Consider the following 18,760-nt stretch of genomic DNA (forward strand, 5'->3'; position numbering starts at 1 on the left):
AAGTCAAAAAAAAAAATAAGTCAAAATTTATGTAATGACACATTTGAAACTGACAGTCAAATTATGACGTGCTAATAAAAGGTCCAAATAACAAGAGGAAAGATACAAATAACTCGTTTGGTTTGTTGGTATAAAGTCAAAATTTATGTAATTATGACACATTTGAAACTGACAGTCAAATTATGACGTGCTAATAAAAGGTCCAAATAACAAAGAAATGAAGAAAGTCGTAATTATGACAAGAACATTTTTGTCAATTACATAATTTACACTTTTTACCTCATAATTAACTCTTTCTGTTCATTTTAACTTTTAAACGCCAGAATTTTAGCTATTGTGTAAATGTTTCAATATAGCTGGGTTTCCATCCAAAGTTGCGAATTTAACTTATGCGCAAAACTGGAATATCGTATAAAACATTTGCGAACAAGCTTCGTTTCCGTCCAACAAGTCAAAGAGAAAAAATCGTCACTTCCTGATAAACTGGCACTATAAATCACTAAGAAAAGTAGGAGAATATAATAATTTTCATATATAATCAATTGAACACAATGAATACGGTCATTGCTTTTGGAGGTAGATGCTGCTGTTTGGGAACGCAGTCGTGTAAGACATTTCTGGGAGGCAATAATACAGAAATACTTTGATGACAGACTTTGCTTGTGCATTTCCGAATTACCATAACAACATTTCAGATGCTGTGGAATGAGCAGTGTTGCCTACTAATTTTCAGAGGAAGTTGCTAAAGGAAGCAATTATTAAATTATTAAATTATTCAGTTATTATTATTATTATTATTATTAAATTGAACAATTGCAAATAGCAGCTAACTTAATTCATGTGATACGTGTACTGCTAGTCATCTTTGGTTTCCTCTTTTTGTGTAATTTAGATGAAAAAAATGTGTCCCTTTTATTGTTTAAGTCACTTATCAAAAGTTGTTAAAAGTTGCCAAATAAATTTTTAAAATAGCTAAATTTGTTGCTAGGTGCTTTTGGAAGAATAAGTTGCTAGGGTAGTATGAAAAGTTGCTAAATCTAGCAACAAAATTGCTAAGTTGGCAACACTGCGAATGAGAGCGGTCCGCTGGTTAGTCAGGTTTTGCCGTCCATAGCGCAAAGTCACATGACATTTTTGATGCGCTTGGAGGAATTTATTTGCAAAATGCATTTCCATCTGCCATTATTCGCATCAACCCTTTTTCGCACAAGGCAAAAACCACCTCAAGCGAGCGTAAAAACTTTTTTGCTAATTAAGGGATTTTTATTAGAAATTTGGCATTTCCATCACTCGTTTCTCATGCGATACTTCAAAATGCGCATTAAAATAGGGTGATGGAAACATTGCTATTGTTGCAGCTCTCAATTCTCATTTGTGTTTTTACATATTCAAACTAGGGCAGAGGAAAAGATACAAATAATAACTTCAATTTTGGTCTGTTTGTCACACAAAGCTATCGTATGTATGGCCTCAAAAGTCATATGGACTATATTTACAGTGTTTTCATCCTTTTTAGAGCTTGCTGATGGTCACCATCCACTACATTGTATCGTAAATTTAGTACTATTCTAGTAAATTTCTCTTTTTGTGTTCCACTATATAAAATCATGCTGGTTTGGAATGACATGAATGTGAGTGAATAATGATTGAATTTTAATTTTGGGTGACTGTAAGTAAAAATGAGGGCCTCTTTTTAGGAACAGGAAGCCGGCCCTTAACTTCCTTTTGTCACTAACTAGAAGCGATGAATCATGGTAAAGCGGGAAGGAAGTGAATACATGACACTGGAATGTTCCCAATGTGACTTTCGCTTGTCCGGATGGCCATCTGCAAACCAAATCTGAATCCCGATTGTTGAGGATGATGAAAACAGGAAGTGATGTCCTCTGACCATCTAAAGCTGCACTTTCATTCGCTTCAGTGCTCCGGTCTTGTAGCATGACAGGAAGCGGTCATTACTGTGGCATTTGGCTTCACTTAAGGCAGCTGACACAATGCTGCCCGTCATTTCACTCCACCAGATACCGCTTAGTGCCGTCGACTCGTTTCTGAGGACTTCTTAGCAATACTTAAAGCTTCATGAGAAACCTTACATGAACCGTCTCTTCTTAGTTAATCTGGGTTTACGTGATATTTGAAATAAGGTCACCTATAATCATAAGCCGCATCCGTATGTTTGTAAATGCAGATGAAACTCAAGCATTTTCCTCTGAAGAAACACAATCTTCTGCTGTTCAGTGAATGTTATAGTAAACAGCTTTCAAATGAAACATGGTTTGGAATCAGTTTACTTGCACGTCCTCCGAACACACACACACTACTGCGTTTAGACTTCTACACAGGGTTTCTATTGCTATAGAAATCCACACGGTAGCTATTGTTAATGATGACTGTAATTTTAGTGCGTTTTTGTTTTGTTTTTTCTATATGCTGTTTTCCAGCTTTTCATTTCTTTGGATTAAATTAGGAGTTGTTTTCTAAAAATGAAGTGTGTGTGTGTGTGTGTGTGTTGAATTGTCATCTGTACGGTTGGATCCTGACTGGATGTGACGTTACTGGGCTGAAGGGTGAACCGTGTCTCTCAGCAGAAGGCAGCCAAACGGTTCCTCCTCATAAAGCGTTCATGCAACACTGTAAAAAAAATAGGTCAGACCTCCTCCATGTGACCGAGTTTATACACACTGTTGTTGACTAATGCTTCTAGGTGTGTGTGTGTGTGTGTGTTACTGGGAATCAAGCTCCATACAGCTGATATATGCTGTCAAGACGATGCTCATCTGAAACGTCTCTCATATCACTGTCACAGATGAGAACAATCAGCTTGGTGACTTTTGTAAAGCGCCGTTCTCATAATGCTCTCGTTTTTTGTTTGTGCCTTTCTCTAAACCAACAATTACTGGTGTTTGCTTCAAAACACCAAGCCTAAGGTCAGAAACCTACTCTTATGTATGCAGATGTTTGACCAGGATCTTGAGAATCTGTTGTATATATTTGATGTGCTCTTGTCCTACTGTGGCTGTAATTAATCTCTCCCCCCCCCCCCTCTATACAGTGGTGTGAACTGTATATATATATATATATATATATACATACAAGTGCCAACATTGTCCTGAGTGAGTCACACTGTAAATAACCGACCGTCCTGCATCCTTGCATTGTGTTATTGTCGGTATGTTGGGCATGTGTTGATGCAATACTGTCTTAAGATTATGAATAAGTGTCAAGACGAAATGGACTGTTTATTGTTATAATATTATTACACTATACTTATTATAGTGTTTTCATTTGCATAGTTGTGACACGCTACTCTTATCTAAAAGGTTTTAAACATAATTTAGCAATTTTTAAAATGATTTTAATAATTATTAAACATTGTAAAAGACATGGTGACAGTCACATAACCAAATATTTAAACATTCATGTAATGCTCATCCTAAAATGTTGATGGGCGTTACACTTCAAATGCCCATTTATGCAGTGTTTTTGCATGCACATATGTGGAAGACAAATTTGGGGTTGAGACGGAGTTATTTTTTGTTTGCTTTGTGATTAATGTGTTTTTGGCTGTAATTGTTCATTTTGTGTGTGTGTGTGTGTGTGTGTGTGTCGGTGTACTGTTCGCTGAAGCAGGAGTGTCGGGTCAAAGAAAATTCCTGAACAACCACCAGGAAACCAATTCGGTCACCACGGCAACAGCTGATCCTGGACTCCAGCCTCCCTTTGGTCTGATCCAACAAGATCTTCACGTTTTGGAAAGCAGAGAAGGGCAAATGAAGGGTGTGGGCAAGTTAAACTTCCTGCAGAATTACTAACATATAAACACGGTAACATAAGTACTGTAGTAGTTTTTGCTGAAGGAATAGTTCACCCCAAAAAAGAAAATTTGCTGTAAATGTACTCGCACTCAGGCCATCCGAGTTTGATTCTTCATCGGAACAGATTTGGAGAAATTTAACATTACATTACATTACTTGTTCACCAATGGATCCTCTGTAGTGAATGGGTGCCGTCCGAATGAGAGTCCAAACAGCTGATAAAAACATCACAATAACCCACAAGTGATCCACACCACTCCAGTCCGTCAATCAATGTCTTGGATGGCCTGAGGTTGAGTCAATTTTCATTTTTGGGTGAGCTATTCCTCTAAGACAAACATCAGTATTAATTATTTTTGTTCAAAACCGATTAATTTCTGTTCTTACTGTTTTTTTTTTTTTACAGTCACACTCAAAAGTGAATCATGATGATAGTTTTGTACAGGTAACCATGTATATTTAATCATATTTCTGTATTTGAAATGATAAAGTCTACATTTTAAAGCTAAACTATGTAACTTTTTTGGTTCAAAATTAACAAAATTTAAACTGAGCGAGCAATACATCATAAAATCATCTTTCAGACCATATTTTTTGCTCTAAATCACTATGGGAAGCCTATAATAATTATTCATAATTTATCCATTGTTATGTAATTATTCATATTTTTGTCGAGACGGAATTCCCGGGAAGCTGCATCATTCATCCGTGTGTGTTTCTGTTAAATCAGGCTACTAATATATGCAGTGAAACTATCTTGAAGCGACAACAACTGAACCTCGAACCGAAAAAAAAAGGCAAAGCGACATCAGTAATAAAACATGAATCAACAGTTTGCAGAGCATCACATTTGCTGTGCATTGAGGATATTCACAAACAATGTTTTTGTTGTTAACAATGGCAGCCTCTAAACCAGTTACTTTGATGCATATAAATAGCCTTGCAAAGTTATAGTTTCCACCGTTATTTGATAAGAATAACAGTCGTTATGTCGAAAGACAGCATTGCGAAATATTAGTAACATTAAAACTACTGATTTCAACAGTCAAAGCAACGGCATATGAGCTGCTTACCTGCTCATAAGGCATATTTTTTGATGTCATTATTGACATTTGCACTAACGCAATCATCCGCCTCAAGCCATCAGAACCATCCCCGCAGAACAACTGACGTAACAGCCAAAACAGTGTTCCTCTGCAAGTAACGTGTTTTGTGCTTCATCCGCTAGAGGGACAAAAGCTACACATTGTAGTTTGAAACTATTAAATTCATTATTTGCCTGACCCAAAACTCTCAGAAGACATTACAATTGTCTGCAAACACAGGGTGGATCTAGATAAAGTGTAGCATTATTTTCTTAGAGCATCTGTGAAATTTATTGGGCGAGACCAATTCTGTGGTAACTTTTTAACTTGTGTCTACATGTATGATGATTTGTGCTCATCTAAGCATACTTCAGCATGTTCAAACACACTGATGTTCAGGGTTTTTCCCTGCAGTGACAGTGCAGTAATGTTCACCTCTATTCTTTAAAGATCTTCAAGCTTCAGCAGGGTTTATCTAGCTTAATGACTTATGTCTAACAAATTATGACTTTAAGACTGTCATAATTATATAATGACAGTATGATTCAGCAAAGAACCCTCTTTGTTTTAAGAACCATTTCTTGCTGTAGGATTCTTGAGTCCTTGCTTTTTCATCGTGTGAACTTGTTTATATGTTGGCTTATAGTTCTGCAGTAAATGATTACTGAGTGTGCGGAATTCATATTTGCATGAATCAACATTCACTCTTAGCCTATATTTTCTTTAATTACATGTTTATGCAGATACATTCAGAATGTTTTTATCTGTTGATACATGTTGAAGCACAAGCAATGATGAATAAACATGAAATACTGATAGGAGTTGAAATTATTTTATTATGCGTGAAGAACATTTGCTATGAGAGATTGGTCACCAGTTTTGAGGTCATTGTACAAACATTACACACTATGTTTGGCCAATCAGAAAAAGTGAGTATGATACATATTCAGTTCAGTGGGTAGGAGGTTATATACATTTAACAAACCCCCCCCTCCCCCCCAGAGATCATGTGATCTGACTGAAAGTGCAGCACACTGAAGCCCATGCCAGCAGCTGCTGATGGGGTTGTTCTCTGATGCATTTGTTTTTTCTAATCTCCAGCATTGTCCTCATGGTTAACTCTCTCTTGTGCTCAGTTTTCAGTCTAACAGTTGACTTTGGTGGTCATTATGCAAGCTTTGCTCCGGCTCCCATCTGCTGCCGGTCGGACCCTCAGGGGTCACATTATTTATCTGGTGATTTTTTTTCCCACCTGAGCAGAATTAGCTACACCTCAAAATGTTTATTTCATAAAATTAAGTTTATTTTTATTATTATATAATTTTAATATATTGTATATTAGGGATTGGAACTAGTTTTTGCATAGGCTGTATTTTGCAACCCTAAAGCATCAAAAAAAAAAATATTTATTTATTTATTTTACCATTGGAATGGTGGTTTCACATAAAAAAAACTTCAATTTTGTTCAAACTAAAACTACAGCGTCATCATATTTTGTTAAATCTGTTATGAAGTGAACACAATAAAACTACACTAGCATAAATTCTGACAAGATACATTATAATTAAGATATATTGTAATTAAACAGTTGAATTGTGTTTCCAGGACAAGGTTTATATTTATATTTTTTATTTTTGATCACTTTTAAATTTTATGTCTATGCATTATGCCATATGCTGCTTTTTTTAAACACGTTTATTCGACAATTAATGAAAATGACTTTAAACCTCTGCATTTGTAGCATGTTTACAAACTAGATTTTTTTACACAAGATTTATTAGAGCGCACTCACGTGACCTGTTGCTACGGTGACACGTAACGCGCCGCAGCGTACCTGACGCTTGGATCGGTGAGTGAGTTGTGGAAGCTTCTGTTTATCTAATAAAACGGTATAAAAGTGATTTAAATATGAAAACAACACCGTGTCTACACCGGACGCGACAGCTGTCGTGTCGCGCCGCAACAGCTAAAGTCTGTCTACACTGGACGCGACAAAGCGACCGTTGAAAATCATTTGAAAGTTGTGTCATAAATAGAACGCAGCAACCGTTTAAAGTCGGGAATTTGCCGCGCCGCTCGCGTCCGGTGTAGACACAGTGCAAGACTTGTTTTTTTTGTTGTTTGAACTTGTTTTATAACAAGTGTTTTATAATTCTGCATTACATGATTAATGAGTGCGTGGAATTCATTTGCAGCATTCACTCATATAACAGTTATAATGTCTCATTTAATTAATTGTTAATGCAGATACATTCAGAATGTTTTTATCGGTTTATACAATTTAAAGCACAAGTTTTTGTTCTAAACACACTAACTGGGCTCGTGGAAACTGTTGTGTTCAGTGAGCAGTGATGCCTACACGGATAGAGCAGCTCTCCAGGGCCAAACCAAACCTTCTCAAGTTCCCTGACAGGTGCGTCACTGCGGTACATTATCATAACATACGATTCCTAATATAGATGAACACAAAGGGGTATGCCTTATATATATATATATATGACCCTATTTTTAAATACAACATCTTACTGCCACCAGTTTCTTCAATGACATACGTATAGGTACTAAAGAAATCTATTTTTAGTTTTTTGTAAATTTATGCAAAAATGGGTGTTCCAAACAAAATGTAATGAAAATAGGCTACTGCAATAATGAGAGTAATAATCCAGAACATTTTCAGATAAATATCTCCATGTGATCCATGTAAAATATGAAAACGTATGTACAGCATCCTATACAGAGGACATGCATGAAATGAACGGCTTTCTTGTAAAAGGAAATCATACTGGGCTTTGAAAAGTCACTTTGAACATCGGTTAAGAAAAGATAAACTGTATACAAGGACGTAAATCTGTGGCAACATCTTCTACAGAGGACAAAACTGAACTGCTGCATCCCAGGAGAGTAAAGACTGTCATTCGCTTTCACATGGTCATAACCTCAGTTAATGTTTGACCTATGAATTGGCATATTTGCCCACAAGGGGGCTCCTTGACTCATTCAAACTGCAGAAAACTTGGGCATCCTTTTGTGAATCATCAATGCTTTAACTCATGTCGGCCACATCCCCGGGCAGTAACACTGACTCCAAAAATACTTTTGTATATTTATGATGAAATACAGCAGTTATATGTGTTCAAACCACCCATTTATCTTTGTGCATTGATGCAATAATATTTATAGGCGCTCAGTATACTGGCTTGATGAACTACCAACTAGGTCAAAGAGCACCACTACTGCCTTTGGTATGAGAATCACTTCATTTACTGCCTTTATGCAATGCGAAAATGTTAAATCATCATCTTTGTTTCCATTTGTCCAGAGTTTCAAGTCATGTATTGAAATTGTCTCCACAGAACTGACTCCTCGCTTGGAGCAGCTCGCCCAGAGCAAAGAATCAAGCCGTTTCATTGAGGAGAGCAGGTGACTAATGTGATTTCCATTAAAACTACTTGCTTATTAAAGCTACAATTCTTAAAGAAATAGTTCACTCAAAAATGAAAATTTGCTGAAAATGTACTCACCCTCAGGCTATCCAAGATGTCGAGGAGTTTGTTTTTTCATCAGAACAGATTTGGAGAAATGTAGCATTACATCACTTGCTCAGCAATGGATGCTCTGCAGTGAATGGGTGCCGTCAGAATGAGTCCAAACAGCTGATAAAAACATCACAATAATCCACAAGTAATCCCCGTGACTCCAGTCTATTAATAATGTCTTGCGAAGTGAAAAGCTTCATGTTTGTAAGAAACAAATCCATAATATTAATTTCTCCAGTGAAAACGTCATCTCGTCTGAATCAGGAGAAAAATATGCACATATCAAACACTGTTTACAACCGAAAACAGTCCAAATCAGTTTTAAAGAAATATGTTGGTGGATTTTGATGTGAGAGGACAACAGAAGATGGACTTTTTCACTGGAGGAAGCGTTATTATGCATTATTTTGTATTTTGATGGATTGAAGTTAACGCCTTAATGATGAATTAGTTTCTTACAAACACGTGGCTTTTCACTTCACAAGACGTTAACTGATGAACTGGAGTGGTGTGGATTATTGTGATGTTTTTATCAGCTGTTAAGACTCTCATTCTGACGGCACCCATTCACTGCAGAGCATCCATTGCTGAGCAAGTGATGTAATGCTACATTTCTCCAAATCTGTTCCCATGAAAAGTGAATATGCGCTCTACACTGGACTGTACATGTATATTAAGTATTTATAGCCAGTTTACACACCTCTTTAATGTGAATATGCAATAGGCGATGAGAGGTAAACTCTTATTCATTCCATTTTATCTTCGTTAAAAGATACAAACAGTGATTTCACTTCCACAGTGTCTCCTGATGCACATCTCATAAGTTCAGTATCCGTTTAGAGAATCACGCAGCAGCACAACAACTGACGTCTTCATGCAATAATGGCTGGCTCTCCCAGTCCGACTGTACTCACTGTCCTCATGGTTCCATTCAAACCCTAAACTCAGTCTCAAAGCTCATCACAGGGCTTTAATCGGCTGCATTCTTCACTGAGGATGGTGTCTGTAATTAGTTAAAATGAAAATATGAATCTGGCTCTCTCAGGTGTCATCTAGTTGATTTGAAGTAAAGAAAGAAGCTGAAAGCAAATAAATCAGTCCACAACAGAACTAGTTGCATACTGCTTTTTTTTTCAGCTTCTAGAAAACAATGCAAAACCCAAAATTTTTTCCACAGTTAAGTGCTTTGCCTTGCATTCTGAATAGTATGCTCTCTTCCTACATTTGGACATTTGGCAATTGCAGTAGGCCACAAGGGATTTTTTGCATACAGAGAATTTGCATCCTATGCACAGTGTGCTGCAGAAATAGCATTATGGCAGTGTACTATTCTGAACATAGCTCATATGGCTGTCCTTACAGAAGGTCACCGGAGTGGATGGTTAGTGCAGCAGCGCTAAAAGCATGTCCTTCTGAAAGAGTGTGTTCACTGGCACTGCCTCGTATGCCAGCTGATGGATGGCAGCCTGAACGCCCTCTGCTGGCCACTGTAAGTAAATGCATTACATCTTATGCCCTTTTGCACTGCCGAAATGAATTTCTGATCTTGCACTCTTAAAAAAAGTTCTTCACTGGTTCTATAACCCTGTAAAGCCTGACATAAACAATAGCAGAAAACTGATTGATTTATTGATTTAAATGGAACAGTAAATTGAACTTTCAGACAAAGTATATTTTAGAATGGCATATGTTTTTTGTAGAGTATCATCTTTGATACATCAGGCTTTTATGGCTCATACAGTATGATATAGTGAGAAAATTGAGCTCAAACTCAAGGAGGAATAAAACACCTCAATTTTATTCAGAGGCTCAAACTGAGCAAAAATATGCCACAATTTAGATGAAAATTCTGATAACTTGTAAATCAATGAGAACTGAATAACAGTATAACAGACTACTGACATAAAATGCATATAAATATCAGCTGTCACTCTATATCTCCAAATAATATGTCTTAGTTCGATCATATGTAATTGCTTAACTTTATGATCCAAGCTGTGGAGTTGCAAAATATATAATGCAAAGCAATGATGATTGAGAGATGAATGAATACACAAAAGCCTTAGTACTATATCTGAAGCTCACATTTTAACATGATAAAAAAAAAACAGATGTAAATGCAAGTTGCTTAAGTTCAGTTTCCTACGTTCATCTTGAAATATTGTTACTGATGTAAACTTTATTTTTAAGTCTATTTTATAAAAATCAGTAAAGATTTCACTGCAAAAAGACACATGAACCACGACCTGAATGCTTTTACAATTATAAAAGGCATTTTACTTGCTAAAAAATGATAAGCTCAATCAGATAACAGAAGGTTGTTTTGTAGACTGTGTAACAGGTTTTTTTTAGCAAAGATTTGATCATGTTGATCATTTAGAGGCCCTAGAAATGTGTGTATCAAATATGATATAGGGACCCAGAAATCAAAACAGCATTGTAAAGAAGTCTCATCCTAACTTCTGAGCTTGTGCACATGTTGTCAGATTAATCTTTGGTATGTGGTAGTATTTAAAGTCTGGTGAATGCAACACTTTTTTTAATCATGCAATCTTCAAGTGTTAAAAAGCCTACAAGTATCAAGAGTTGAGGCAGTTCTGCAAGGATTCAGAACATATATAATATGTTTCAGTTTGCATCATCATGTCTGTGATCTAAAGCATTAGCAAAAGTTCAGCGAAGGACCCTCTTCTTATCAAGAAGTGTGAAAAAGTGATTTCCCCCTCAGCATCAATAACTGCACCCAAACACTTCCTGTAGTTACGCATGAGTGTTTCTCACCTCTGTGGAGGAAGTTCCACTCCTCTTAGCAGAACTGCTTCAGGCTCCCACCAATACCTCTTACCACCAGAGCCTAAATACTACCACAACCCACAATCTGACAACATGCAAAGACTTTTTTACACCACTACATAAGTTTGAAGTAAGAAAAAAGGTTATCCCATGATATGAGGCATTAAAATCATTTTTGAATAATTTTGAGATCTATAGTAACTAGAAAATGTAATGAAATAAATGGAAGAAAATGTAATAAAGTATTATTTATTACAAATTATTAAAGATAAATATGAAATTATAAATAATGCAAAGTAGAAGCAATTTCACTAGTGGTCTCAGGCAAACAAGCACTATACTACACTTTTTCCAGTGCATTTTCAAAGTTTGCAGAGGTGTTATTTTTTGGGCTAATGTTCCCCTAAGTAGTAAATTAGGTGTGAATTAAACTAAAGGCTATTAGCTATTTTTAAATGGGGACAATCCCTTCAATGTGTCCCACCACACCTTCCTGTTTCAATATGAAATATGTTATAGACAGGGGGGAAAAAATTACATTCATCGAGCCATTTCCTGGATTCTTTTTTCACAGTTCATGTAGCAAGATACTAACACATGCCAGTGCAAATGGTAAATGATATGATATCTGTGCTATGAAAGTTATGATTTCGTATGTCTGGGTATTTGTATGCTGTCTTACCACATACTCAAAGTATGAAGATTCCCTTCACAAAGGAAGTACATACTTTTAGAGTGTGGTAGCCAGGGTTATTAGCTTTTGCATTGCTTGAAATAAAAGAAACATTACTTGATATAAAATAAATTTTTAAAAAGTTAACTTATTTTATTTCACCTTGTAGACAAGACAACTTTTAAAAATTTTGTTTAGTTTAAGTTGAAGTACTAAAATGACCATAACTAAATAAACGAAAACTATTAAATAAAATTAAAAAGTATATATATTTAAAAAATGAATAAAAATGACAAAAACACAGCAAAATAACTCATACTTTAATTAAAGTGAAAACAGAACATATACAAATTATATTTATTTCAAAATATTAGCATAAACTGTTATAGTATATATTATGCTACAAAATAACTCTGAAGCTAAACTCAAAATGTTAGATCTCCAAAAGCAGGCCTGGTCATTTCTTACTTCTAATGTTTATCATTGTTCACCTGGTTTCTTTTTATTACTGGGTTTGCCGCTTTGCATCACAGGTTTAAAGCGTTGCATCAGACTGTTATTTGGCCCTCGAGCACGTTCTGTAAAATCATGTGCTTTTCAATGTTAATTGTGTGACACGTGGCACATCTGGGTTCTTGTGATCTTACAGTTAAGTGTTGCAGTTAAAAATGCCAAGCCGAGTTCAAGAATATGTCAGCTGGCGCAACCAAAGCGGGCGAAGACGCTATTGACATACTGCAGCGTTGATTCAAGCGCCCACGCGATCAGCGTTCCCATCACACCCTCATCACGCATACGACAGCTGGCCTGTGAGTGCATATCACCGCCCTTTTTATACTGTAAATGATCAGCTGCTGTGTATACAGTCCACAGAAAGTAACCCTGAGAGTTACTGACACGGGTTCAGTTGGGTTCGAATGGTAATTTGTTTTCTCTTTTCCATCATTATTTATCACTCTCAGCTCCTAAGCAGGTCCATGCACAGCACTCTCTCGCGAGGCCTGTTTCTTGGCCGGTTCCAAATCATGTTCTGAAGGCTGTAGCCAGTGAGAGGCTGCAGAAAATGGCTCGACCCAAGACCCGTCAGGCCCTGTTTGAGGGGTACGACCCCTACCGGGTCACTCCTGCCGCTCGGGCCGCCACCGCGTCCCCCAGACTGCTGGAGCTGTCTTTACCCTTACCACGCAAATGTAAAGGCCAATAAACAATCATCCCGCCATCCTTAGTCAAGCTCTTTCAGTAAACGATTTTTTTAATGTTTTTGGAAAAAAGGCTTAAATGCTCTGCATTTAGTTGATTAAAATACAACCTTTTGACTGTAGTGTAGTTTTTTTCCCCCAAGAAGTACACTCATAATGTCAGTCTAAAATAAGCATGTTTTGAGTTCTGAAAGTCAAAGTTGAAGTTGAAGCTTTCACATTTACCAAAACATTTCAAGTCAGAAAACATTCTGAAATACAATGCTTTGAAGGCACTTCATGTCAACATGAAATGTATTCATGTGTGGTAAATGAGATATGCTCAATGCTCAACAGGTTACTGCAGATCTGAAAATTCCCCCTCCAGCCTTCAGGCTAACATAGTGCTGTAGGTTACATTGACTCTTACAAAAAAAAAAAAAGATCACAGAATGAATAATGCGCATCAGCATTGTTCATCTTTCAGCAATATTTAAAACCATAAATGATCTGTGTTTTGACTATAAGAAATTCAAAGCTCTGTAACGAGTTCAATATCTATTTTAATTGCTACTAAACTTCAAATAAACCTTATTTACAGACTGCATTGTTAACCTGAAAGTACCTAAGTAATTTACAGCATGCACGTGTTGCTTCTGTCTGCTGTGTGTGCAGTTTGACTAACAATTGATTTCACAAAGAGCCTGGTGTAATTCCAACAAAGATCAATGTGTGATCAGATGATATTGAAATGAATCCTAATTCTCAATGAGTGTTATTTTATTTTATTATCACAAATTGGAAAACAGTCTATGCAATATCAGTTTAACGAATGATTCATTTTGGTATTCAGCAAACAACAAATGTCTCGTTTGAATGTATTTACTTGAGGTTGATTGTATGTTGTCTTTGTCATCTTAAGTTCTTCCCCATTAATTCTTCATCACGACTGAACTCATGAGAGACTCATGAGATTAATGCTGATATGTTTGTTTTGAGCGACTGAGCGAGGGAGTAAATGGCCATTATGGAGACTGCATGAATCATGCGATATTATGTGCACAGGCACTGGGATATAGAAATAATAATTTCAACATAAAAATAAATGTTGCATCAAAGCAACATTTAAGAAATGTAAATTTATGGAACTTATTTAGCCGTTGTCTCCTTAATATGTGCTTTGTCGATGTCATTTAGCAAGAAGTGACTCATTTCAGGTCTTCTTCGCAACAAAAACACATGACGTGCATCTTTGCTTAAATTCAACATTTTTGGACCACAGCACCAACGTTGACCCCTCAGTGGACATTTGAGGTGTTCTTTGGCCAGTGTGATTACCTTTATCATAACAGTGTTAATGCTGAAATATACTATACTACCCGATTTCCTGTTTGGATCTGTCTCCACAAATACATGCAGTATACAGTGCACAGTTTGCAGCAAGTATACTGTGGATCGGCTTGCTTTACACAGTGTAATGTTACAAGTTAGTAAGTTGAAAGTACTGTTCTGTTTGATGAGCAATAATTGTGTTGTTTCTCCTGCCTGTTCCTCAAACCACATATTACAAATGTTAATGTTATATCTGTGCTACACCCCAAAGGGAGGTAAAACATTCATTTGCATGTTATTGAATGAGAATCCGCAGTATACTGTACGCATTCCAATAACCTGTTGTAATGGGACTTTAGGGATGTTGATATCTGAAATGTGTGCTTCCTCTGAGCCTTTGTGATTATTTAAACTCTGTTTATGACAGGCCAGGGGTTTCACCAAGTTGTTTTACTTCAGGTGCATAACTCATTTGATTCTATATTCTCCAAATGTTTTGTTTATTTCTCTGAGTCATTCTAGTTCAAGTACTTCCGCTGATTTTATCACTCCACGTGGCAAAAATGAATTGCGGAAACATTTATAACAGAAAATAAAATGCATTACTGTATGAATGACTGTATTGAACTTGAGTTGTTAAAGGAATAGTTCATCCAAAAATGCTATCCAAGATGTAGACGAGTTTGTTTCTTCATCAGAACAGATTTGGAGAAATGCAGCTTTCCATCACTTGCTCACCAATGGATCCTCTGCAGTGAATGGGTGCCGTCAAAATGAGAGTCCAAACAGCTGATAAAAACATCACAATAATAGAGCTGTTTTGAACTGTTTTCTTTGTGAATGGTGCTTGATCTGGGCATATTTTCTGGGCATATTTCTCTCCTGATTCAGAGAAGATCACTTTTTCACTGGAGAGAGCAATTTTATGGATAGAGGACTCCCGACCAGAAGTAACGGTTTAAAGTTAAAAACGTCTTAGAGCAATATTATGGATAGAGGACTCGCGCCAGAAGTAACGGTTTAAAGTTAAAAACGTCTTAATGATGGACTTGTTACTTAAACACGCAGCTTTTCACTTCACAAGATGTTACTTGATGGACTGGAGTGGTGTGGATTATTTGTGATGTTTTTATCAGCCGTTTAGACTCTCATTCTGATGGCAAATATTAAGCAAATATTTGGTTTTAGTTACACCGTATGGCATGATTTGAATCAGCTTTTTGTGACATATTGTTCATGTTTACATGCTTTGTAAGTCATTTTGCAACTCCTATGTTAATGAAAGGATGTGGCAGTGTCGTTTGTGTGTTCATGGATAACAGCATCACAGTATTGTGTGTTCTGTTTGAATCTCCACAAGGGTGCTATGAGGTTGTTTTGACTGAAGGGGATTTGCAATTACATGATGAATGTTTTCCATCTGATGCCGTTGAAAACAAACATGCCCTCCCTCTCTCTCTCTGAGCAATTTAAACAGCCCTAAACCACTTCTGATCTGTTACAAATATCCTGCAAAAAGCTTTTCACTTCTCAAGATGTTACTTGATGGACTGGAGTGGTGTGGATTATTTGTGATGTTTTTATCAGCCGTTTAGACTCATTCTGATGGCAAATATTAAGCAAATATTTGATTTTAGTTACACTGTAAGGCATGATTTGAATCAGCTTTTTGTGACATATTGTTCATGTTTACATGCTTTGTAAGTCGTTTTGCAACTCGTATGTTAATGAAAGGATGTGGCAGTGTCGTTTGTGTGTTCATGGATAACAGCAGTGTGAGAAATGTCCCCTCATCACAGTATTGTGTGTTCTGTTTGAATCTCCACAAGGGTGCTATGAGGTTGTTTTGACTGAAGGGGATTTGCAATTACATGATGAATGTTTTCCATCTGATGCCGTTGAAAACAAACATGCCCTCCCTCTCTCTCTCTGAGCAATTTAAACAGCCCTAAACCACTTCTGATCTGTTACAAATATCCTGCAAAACTCGTTATAATATTCTAAACATCACCTGCCCATACTGTTGGAGGATTAGGTTTCATTTGGTTTCAGTTTAGTCACCAGACTCCTTTGCCGTTTTTGTTTCTATTCAAAGCTCTAGTATGTAGTATTACTACGGTCAAATATCTTAAACCATTATGGCATTTTCAAACATAAAGACTTATTTCCTAATTTTTTTTAATAATCTCACAGTGTGTAATGATAATTATTGAGCATTTTACAAATGCATTTCAGGTTTGTTTTTGTTGTATGTTGTTTTATGAAACAAAAAATAGATGTGCACATATTTTGAAATACATCTTTTTATATAGGCTACAATTAGGATATATATATATGTATATATATACACACATTTATTATTATTAAAATATAATCATACTCACTGTAATTGCATTATTGTATTATTTGCTGCATGAGAAACATTAGAACAAATAATTTTGATCAGATACGATACAAAACGATGCTATTATAATATTCTAAACATCACCTGCCCATACTGTTGGAGGCTTAGGTTTCAGTTTAGTCACTAGACTCCTTTGCCGTTTTTGTTTCTATTCAAAGCTCTAGTATGTAGTATTACTACGGTCAAATATCTTAAACCATTATGGCATTTTCAAACATAAAGACTTATTTCCTAATTTTTTTTAATAATCTCACAGTGTGTAATGATAATTATTGAGCATTTTACAAATGCATTTCAGGTTTGTTTTTGTTGTATGTTGTTTTATGAAACAAAAAATAGATGTGCACATATTTTGAAATACATCTTTTTATATAGGCTACAATTAGGATATATATATATGTATATATATACACACATTTATTATTATTAAAATATAATCATACTCACTGTAATTGCATTATTGTATTATTTGCTGCATGAGAAACATTAGAACAAATAATTTTGATCAGATACGATACAAAACGATGCTATTACAGCTATAGGCTAATACTCCATCAGTTCTAATGATGATATATATACACTTCAAACAGAGTGCACCACGCGCTTTTACGCATCACTGCGCATGTGTGTTGTTGGAAGAGCGCGTAATGTCAAAACAGATCAGATCATCACATCAGTTCCCTTGCCATCATTATGTCATCAGCATTTCCGGACACTTAAAGGCTGTAAATGTTGGACAGATTTCAGCTCTCGGCAACTTTATCCAGCACAGGTACAGCACGAGTTCATGTTGACTTTACGCGGTTGTTCTTTCGCTTTGGGTAATCCACCGTAATAGCCATTTAGTTTGCTTTGTTTGCGTTTTCATGTGTATTTAGAATGTGTTTTGACGTAGTGAATAGAAAAGGTAGAAACGAACTTATGTTTATGACTTAACTGTCCAAAAAGTGTTTTGTAAAAAGTAGTGTTTTTGCGCTTTATTGCGCCACTGGTGTCTTAGTTTAAATATTAGCCTATTATTTATTAGCCTATTTTAAATTATTTATTAATGTGTGTTTATTTATTAATAAATAATGTTTTATTTATTTTAATTCTGATTTTTTTATATACTCCGAAAATACACTTTTCGTCCGGTAAGGTTTGGATACAATTTGCTTGCGTGGGAAGCCCTGTAATGTGGAACATTGCGCAAGCGTTTGGCTGTGATCCTGTGGTGACTTGATTTGTGATTATTTCAGCTAAAACATCCTGATTTTACGTTCTCACAAGCCAGAGATGAGCCAAATGAAGCTGCCTCGAGCTGGACTTCTCCTCTGGATGTGTGTAATGAACAGGGTCCTGGACACGGGTAAGCGTTTATGATGAATGTAAACGTACTTTTTTCATTTAAAATGACAGTCTTGGTTGTGTCAAAGCTGTAATGTAGTCGGGGGCGGATTGGCCATCTGGCAATTCTGGCAAATGCCAGAGGGGCTAGACCATTTTGTTTAATGTGGGCTGGTCAGATTTTTTCTAAATATATATAAATAAATTGGTTAACTTAAGTGTTAACGAGCCTGTTACTGAATTGCAGCAGCAGATAAAGTGGGATTTAGGGTAAAAACTGATGTGGGCTACTTGCAATATAGTCTAACACATCAAAAACCTATAGCAATAGCCATAGTACTGTAGACATTTGTAGTGAACTTTACTTTGAATATGTAGATAGTCATATATTAAAATAAAACATTGAGCACGCATACAGTACATAAGTCCACAGTATGCAATTAATCCTTAGGTAGGGTGGACTGCAGAGTCAAGTGTCATGGAGGTAGGAAGACACAATGAGAGAGACACACCCTGATACAGATGCTGCCAGTTTCTTAATAATGTGGCTCTAATTAACTATTAATTAACTCTTAGGATAGGAGGAACCTGTGCCTGTGTCACACACACACACACACA

The 18,760-nt window shown here is 36.2% G+C and overlaps 2 protein-coding genes across 7 annotated transcripts in view; both read left to right on the top strand.

Annotated features, from left to right (window-relative positions):
* The first annotated feature begins 6,677 nt into the window (after nucleotides 1–6,677).
* On the top strand, nucleotides 6,678–13,508 carry LOC107713686 (testicular haploid expressed gene protein-like). Its single transcript, XM_016519269.1, has 7 exons — nucleotides 6,678–6,749; nucleotides 7,243–7,313; nucleotides 8,081–8,142; nucleotides 8,254–8,320; nucleotides 9,799–9,925; nucleotides 12,552–12,711; nucleotides 12,865–13,508. The coding sequence occupies exons 2-7, from the start codon at nucleotides 7,252–7,254 to the stop codon at nucleotides 13,104–13,106; spliced, it is 720 nt and encodes a 239-aa protein (XP_016374755.1). The 5' UTR covers nucleotides 6,678–6,749; nucleotides 7,243–7,251; the 3' UTR covers nucleotides 13,107–13,508.
* Nucleotides 13,509–17,462: 3,954 nt separating this feature from the next.
* Nucleotides 17,463–18,760, top strand: part of LOC107713692 (interleukin-6 receptor subunit beta-like) — a 23,594-nt gene continuing 22,296 nt past the window's right edge. For 5 of the 6 annotated variants that reach the window (XM_016519278.1, XM_016519277.1, XM_016519272.1 and 2 more), the window contains exons 1-2: nucleotides 17,463–17,588; nucleotides 18,055–18,164. In XM_016519278.1, the coding sequence (XP_016374764.1) occupies nucleotides 18,092–18,164 (73 nt within the window). In that variant the 5' untranslated portion in view covers nucleotides 17,463–17,588; nucleotides 18,055–18,091. Of the gene's footprint in view, nucleotides 17,638–18,054; nucleotides 18,165–18,760 lie in introns of all 6 variants that reach the window. The other variant, XM_016519273.1, reaches the window with a different exon arrangement.

Source organism: Sinocyclocheilus rhinocerous, unplaced genomic scaffold (assembly GCF_001515625.1).
Source record: "Sinocyclocheilus rhinocerous isolate Xijiao unplaced genomic scaffold, SAMN03320098_v1.1 scaffold898, whole genome shotgun sequence".
In the NCBI taxonomy this organism is placed as follows: domain Eukaryota; kingdom Metazoa; phylum Chordata; class Actinopteri; order Cypriniformes; family Cyprinidae; genus Sinocyclocheilus; species Sinocyclocheilus rhinocerous.

Coding starts and splice junctions, on each gene's coding strand:
- LOC107713686 (XM_016519269.1), top strand. CDS start 7,252: ATGCCTACACGGATAGAGCAGCTCTCCAGGGCCAAACCAAACCTTCTC. Junction 7,314..8,080: donor CTTCTCAAGTTCCCTGACAG/GTGCGTCACTGC, acceptor TAATATTTATAG/GCGCTCAGTATACTGGCTTG. Junction 8,143..8,253: donor GAGCACCACTACTGCCTTTG/GTATGAGAATCA, acceptor TTGTCTCCACAG/AACTGACTCCTCGCTTGGAG.